Source organism: Cyclopterus lumpus, chromosome 4, assembly GCF_009769545.1.
Source record: "Cyclopterus lumpus isolate fCycLum1 chromosome 4, fCycLum1.pri, whole genome shotgun sequence".
NCBI lineage: Eukaryota > Metazoa > Chordata > Actinopteri > Perciformes > Cyclopteridae > Cyclopterus > Cyclopterus lumpus.
In genome coordinates this window covers 26,204,912-26,211,836 of record NC_046969.1, presented here as the reverse complement: position 1 = coordinate 26,211,836, position 6,925 = coordinate 26,204,912, and the positions used below count along the sequence as shown (strand labels likewise).

The following is a 6,925-nucleotide window of genomic DNA, read 5'->3' as shown; positions in this document are numbered from 1 at the left end:
TACATAAATACATACATTAATTAATAGATAGATACAATACATAAATACATACATTAATTAATAGATATTTACAGTACATAAATACATACATTAATTAATAGATAGATACAATACATAAATACATACATTAATTAATAGATAGATACAATACAGTACATAAATAAATACATTAATCAATAGATAGATACAATACATAAATACATACATTATTAATAGATACAGAACATAAATACATACATTAATTAATAGATACAGAACATAAATACATACATTAATTAATAGATACAGAACATAAATACATACATTAATCAATAGATAGATACAATACATAAATACATACATTAATTAATAGATACAGAACATAAATACATACATTAATCAATAGATAGATACAATACATAAATACATACAATATTAATAGATACAGAACATAAATACATACATTAATTAATAGATAGATACAATACAGTACATAAATAAATACATTAATCAATAGATAGATACAATACATAAATACATACATTATTAATAGATACAGAACATAAATACATACATTAATCAATAGATACAGAACATAAATACATACATTATTAATAGATAGATACAGAACATAGAGAATGAAGAGGTTTTTGATGTTGTGTAGACAACACTGTAATAATCCCTTTTCATGCCGTCTCCGGTTCGCTCTCCACGCGACATATTGGACGCCGTCCGGTGTCAGTGAGCTCACCTGCGTGCGCGCACGTGTCTGCGCGCATCGGGGGCGGAGCTCCGCGGCGCGCAGTGCAGGGCATTCTAATGCGCGTGCATGTGAGTCTTCAGCTCAGAAAAGAGATCAATGGCAGAATTCTACTCCGATGTATCATCTTTTGTGCAGACATGAGCCCCGCCCATTCTGTCGTGATGTCATCAGTTCTGGCTTATTTGGCTTTGATCTGGAGTGTATTTTATAAATAGAATAGTGCAGGCACACTTGAACTCACAGAGGACACTGGTTTATAACGACATTTGGAGTCCTAGCAGAGAAGAGCTGGAGATGCAGATTGAAAGCCTGAAAGCCCAATTGATTGAGGCTCAGGCTCGACACGCCGTCGCCAGCACGTCCACACAGGAGCCGACGGAGAACTCGAGCGAGATGAAGCTGCATCCTGAGGTTGCACCTCAGGTTCGTGCGCTCTCCGTCAGCCTCTTTGTGGTGAAAATCGACGAGCTGAAGATGCAGCTGAAGGAGAATTCCATGGCCAAGTTAGAGGCTCTCTCCAAAGCTGAGCGTTTGGAGAAGGAGCTAACCTTCAAGGAAGCTGAGACTCTGGAGCTGCGAGGGAAAGTTAGCCAGATGGAGGGCGCTCTTCTGACCCAGAGAGAGGAGGCTGAGCTGGATGCTGGACATTTACAGGCTGTACATCAAGAACAGCTGTGGAAGCACCAGTTTCACCTCAACGAAACACTCAGGCAGAATGCCGCTTTACAGGAGTCAAACGAGTCCTTCCAGGCTCAACTGGACCAGCAGAAGATATTATATGAAAAGTTCGTGGCTACTCTGATGGCATCTGAAGAGAAGCTGGAGAGAGCGAGATCGATTGTTGACCTGGAGACTCAGGAACAGGTGAAGCGGTTTGCAGCTGACCGTTCCAAGTGGCAGGAGGAAAAAGCCTCCTTGCTTGAGCAGAGCAGAGTCTCCTGTGTGGCTCGGCTGGAGGAGGCCAAAGCCTCCCGTGAAGCTCAGCTCCAGGACAAAGGCGAGCAACATTTTGAAGGTTTGCGAGAGTGGCGGGAGGAAAAGTCGTCCCTCCGTAAGGCCTCGGAGCTCAGACGGACTCTCCAGGAGATGGAAGAATGGTCAGAGAAGAAGGAGGCCATCCTTCACGAAATCATGGCTGCCCGGAAAATCACAACTGAGAACCAGGGCACGATGCGCCTCCTCCTGGACCACCAGACGACCTCTCTCCAGGCCAAGCTGGACCAGCAGCAACACGAGAATCACAAAATCGTGGCTGCTCTGACGGAGACCCAGCAGGAGCTGAAGACTGTACGGGATCGTTGGAAGAGGGGCAAGGGTTGGCTCATGAAGGAGCTGGAAGACTCTAGGATCAGCATTCTTTCCCAGCTGCACAGCCGGGATCAAGAGCACAAGGTGGAGAATGAGAGGCTCCAGACTGCTCTGATGGCGTCTGAAGAGGAGCTGAAGACTCAACGGGCCCAGTCGCAGAGGGGCGAGGGTGGCCACCTGGAGGAGCTGGAACACTGTAGAAACAGCTTGCTTGCCCAGCTGACCATGCAGGGTCAAGAGCGGAAGATGGAGACTGAGGGCTTCCCGGCTAGTCTGATGGACCTTTCCAAGTGGGAGGGGGAAAGGTCGACCCTCCTTAAGGCCTCGGAGGAGCTGAAACTGACGCTCCAGAATAAGGAGGCCGTCCTTCACGGGGAGAGCGTTGCTCTGGAGGCCCAGGTGGCTCTTCTGGAGAAAAAGATCGGCGACAAGAACAGGAACAAATGGTACAGGAGACTTTGGAATCCAGTCTGGGAAACCCTGAGATAAGCCCATGTTCTGGTCGCATGAGTCCGGGGAACAAGGATGGGCTCCTGATGGGGTCATGGGGCACTGATGATGACTGACGTAACCTGGGGTTACATTACTAGTCCAACATGAGGCCCAGCTCCAGTAGACTGAACACAGCTGTTCTGGGCTTCTGTGTTAGAACGAGACGTTTAGACAGAACGGGAGCAGAAACCTCTGATGTCTCGCCTGAAGAGTCAGAGGCTCCACACCAAGCACCTGATCTGTGTGTTTGAGTAATGCTAATAATCCTAATAACATTAATAATCATGAAGATCCAGGGACGCACGGTGGCGTAGTAGGTAGCGCCTCACTGAAGAGCCGTCCGTCCGGGACAGGTTGAATTCTTCTGCGGGTCGATCCCAAAGTCAAGGACAGACAGAATAGAGCGAAGACAACAATTAGCTTCATTCGCCCAAAGGTGAACAATTAGCCCGACGCTGAGTTCACTGACGTCGTGAATCCAAATGGCTGCTGCTACTCTAGTAGAACTGGGAGCGATGTTATGTAGAAACATATATATATGATATTAATGTTATACGACGGGACACGGGGAGTTGGAGTCGGCCGGGCGCCGACGGGACGGAACACACATAAACACATAAATGTATTTATGTGTGTGTCTGTGTGTGTGTGTCTGAACCAGAGCTGCGTTTCACGGCAGCATCGACGACAACAACATGAAGTCCAAACGTTCATTTTGTGGGATAAATATTCAACTTACTGCAGTGACCTGGTCTGTCCACTGGATGGAGCTGCTGTCAAGCTGTGAGGACCCACAGAGACACCCTCCACCAGAGGGTGGAGCTGGAGGCATGTGTTCATGTGTTCATGGATTCATGTGTTCATGTGTTCATGGGTTCATGTGTTCATGGGTTCATGTGTTCATGTGTTCATGTGTTCATGGATTCATGTGTTCATGTGTTCATGTGTTCATGGGTTCATGTGTTCATGTGTTCATGGATTCATGTGTTCATGTGTTCATGGGTTCATGTGTTTATGTGTTCATGTGTTCATGGGTTCATGGGTTCATGTGTTCATGGATTCATGTGTTCATGTGTTCATGGATTCATGTGTTCATGTGTTCATGTGTTCATGTGTTCATGTGTTCATGTGTTCATGGATTCATGTGTTCATGTGTTCATGGATTCATGTGTTCATGGATTCATGTGTTCATGTGTTCATGGGTTCATGTGTTCATGTGTTCATGGGTTCATGTGTTCATGTGTTCATGTGTTCATGGATTCATGTGTTCATGGATTCATGTGTTCATGTGTTCATGGATTCATGTGTTCATGGATTCATGTGTTCATGTGTTCATGGATTCATGTTTTCATGTGTTCATGTGTTCATGGGTTCATGTGTTCATGTGTTCATGGATTCATGTGTTCATGTGTTCATGGGTTCATGTGTTTATGTGTTCATGTGTTCATGGGTTCATGGGTTCATGTGTTCATGGATTCATGTGTTCATGTGTTCATGGATTCATGTGTTCATGTGTTCATGGATTCATGTGTTCATGTGTTCATGGATTCATGTGTTCATGGATTCATGTGTTCATGTGTTCATGGGTTCATGTGTTCATGTGTTCATGGGTTCATGTGTTCATGTGTTCATGTGTTCATGGATTCATGTGTTCATGGATTCATGTGTTCATGTGTTCATGGATTCATGTGTTCATGGATTCATGTGTTCATGTGTTCATGGATTCATGTTTTCATGTGTTCATGTGTTCATGGATTCATGTGTTCATGTGTTCATGGATTCATGTGTTCATGTGTTCATGTGTTCATGGGTTCATGTGTTCATGTGTTCATGTGTTCATGTTTTCATGTGTGCATGTGTTCATGTGTTCATAGATTCATGTGTTCATAGATTCATGTGTTCATGTGTTCATGGATTCATGTGTTCATGTGTTCATGTGTTCATGTGTTCATGGATTCATGTGTTCATGTGTTCATGGATTCATGTGTTCATGTGTTCATGGATTCATGTGTTCATGGATTCATGTGTTCATGTGTTCATGGGTTCATGTGTTCATGTGTTCATGTGTTCATGTGTTCATGTGTTCATGGATTCATGTATTCATGTGTTCATGGATTCATGTGTTCATGTGTTCATGGATTCATGTGTTCATGTGTTCATGGATTCATGTGTTCATGGATTCATGTGTTCATGGATTCATGTGTTCATGTGTTCATGTGTTCATGGGTTCATGTGTTCATGTGTTCATGGATTCATGTGTTCATGGATTCATGTGTTCATGGATTCATGTGTTCATGGATTCATGTTTTCATGTGTTCATGTGTTCATGGATTCATGTGTTCATGTGTTCATGTGTTCATGTGTTCATGTTTTCATGTGTTCATGTGTTCATGTGTTCATGGATTCATGTGTTCATGGATTCATGTGTTCATGTGTTCATGTGTTCATGTGTTCATGGATTCATGTTTTCATGTGTTCATGTGTTCATGTGTTCATGGATTCATGTGTTCATGTGTTCATGGATTCATGTGTTCATGGATTCATGTGTTCATGGGTTCATGTGTTCATGTGTTCATGTGTTCATGGATTCATGTGTTCATGTGTTCATGGATTCATGTGTTCATGTGTTCATGGATTCATGTGTTCATGGATTCATGTGTTCATGGATTCATGTGTTCATGTGTTCATGGATTCATGTGTTCATGTGTTCATGTGTTCATGTGTTCATGGATTCATGTGTTCATGTGTTCATGGATTCATGTGTTCATGGATTCATGTGTTCATGGATTCATGTGTTCATGTGTTCATGCGTTCATGTGTTCATGTGTTCATGGATTCATGTGTTCATGGATTCATGTGTTCATGTGTTCATGGGAGGAGGAGGAAGGAGGGGGAATGCTCAAAGCATTTAGCTCAAAGCTAAATGCTTTGAGCTAAATGCTTTGAGCTAAATGCTAACGTCAGCATGCTAACAGGTCAAAAAGGGCCCAACAGCACAGGAGACAGCTGTTCATGTCCTGTGCCAAAAGTCAACGTTGACTTATTTATATTTAACTAAAGTTATTATTTTAAGCCCAGACCATGATCTTGATCAAAGAAAGAAATATCAAAGTTATCTGTTGTGCTTTTATCACGTCTAGTGCGTGTGTTGTATGATTGTACAATGTATGAAACATCAATGCTTCATCGGCTGCAAATTTTATACATCTTACAACATAATACATTTAGATTTTTTTTACAATAACTACATTTATGTCTGGAAAACTATAGTTTGTTGTAAAGTTGTACGAGCTGTTCCTAAACCGCCTGCTTTTTATTGTTTTTGTCTTCTAGGCAAAAAAGAAATCCAGACATTGTTCTTCTGAACTACGTAAAATCGATATTTCCAAAGAATAAATGCAGTTATAGCTGCAGCAGCAGGCCTGCTCTTTACTCAGTGGTAGACAGAGATAAATGATCTGAGACCAGCCAGCCCAGTTTCAGGCCAAGTAAATATCTCCCAAGGTTTTCAGACATGTCAAAAGATGTGACGAGTGCAGCCCGGAGACGGCCAATTAGAGCTTTGCAGCATAAATCACACTTTACTGCTGTCACCATATTCAGTTTACAGTCGCCGAGGAGATAAATCTCAGTCGTTAATAGAAAGAAAAGTAGGTCGCCTTTCACCACGAGGGGGGGTCCGTGATCACGAGGCTTGATTCATAATGTTTATTAGCTTAGCTTAGGCTTCTATACAACCAGAGGAGTCGCCCCCTGGTGGTCAGGAGAGAGAATGCAGCTTTAACACATGAAGCATAGACTTCTATACAACCAGAGGAGTCGCCCCCTGGTGGTCAGGAGAGAGAATGCAGCTTTAACACATGAAGCATAGGCTTCTATACAACCAGAGGAGTCGCCGGAGGTGCTGGTGCTGAATGAAGATTCATATTCCACATTTGGAACACGTGGTGAGAATCTTCTCTTCTACCTCTAAAGCAAAATACGCGTATTTCCCCAAAATCTGAAACTACTCCTTTGAGAGAGTGTGTTGAGTGATGTTTCACAGTCCAGTTCATCATGAATCAGGTCCACGTCTTCCGGTCCCATCCGGTTCTCAGAGACCATTAAGTCTGCGAGAAGCACAAAACGTTGTTTTGGACACGCAATCCTTTTCTACGACTGAGACGCTGCATTCTGGATGGGGGGGGGGCTTTAATCTAATTACCGCAGCAGATGTTGGTTGTGAGTACGTACACAAAAAAACAACAACATTTACTCAGCCGTGAAAAGCCGAGTGAGTAATCCTCCTCTCGGCCGTTATTTCACACTCAGCTGCACAGTCTGTCTTCACTGGTGGTTAAGTGGTGCGTTCAATGGCCCTTTACCAGAGCGCGGCTTTAGAAT

At 43.3% G+C, this 6,925-nt stretch overlaps 1 protein-coding gene across 1 annotated transcript; it reads left to right on the top strand.

Moving 5' to 3' along the window:
* Positions 1 to 894: 894 nt before the first annotated feature.
* LOC117729121 (putative uncharacterized protein MYH16) lies at positions 895 to 5,635 on the top strand. The gene is made up of 2 exons (XM_034529861.1): positions 895 to 3,950; positions 4,327 to 5,635. Exon 1 carries the CDS (start codon positions 1,037 to 1,039, stop codon positions 2,537 to 2,539), a length of 1,503 nt encoding a protein of 500 aa, XP_034385752.1. The 5' UTR covers positions 895 to 1,036; the 3' UTR covers positions 2,540 to 3,950; positions 4,327 to 5,635.
* The last annotated feature ends 1,290 nt before the right edge of the window (positions 5,636 to 6,925 follow it).

Coding starts and splice junctions, on each gene's coding strand:
- LOC117729121 (XM_034529861.1), top strand. CDS start 1,037: ATGCAGATTGAAAGCCTGAAAGCCCAATTGATTGAGGCTCAGGCTCGA.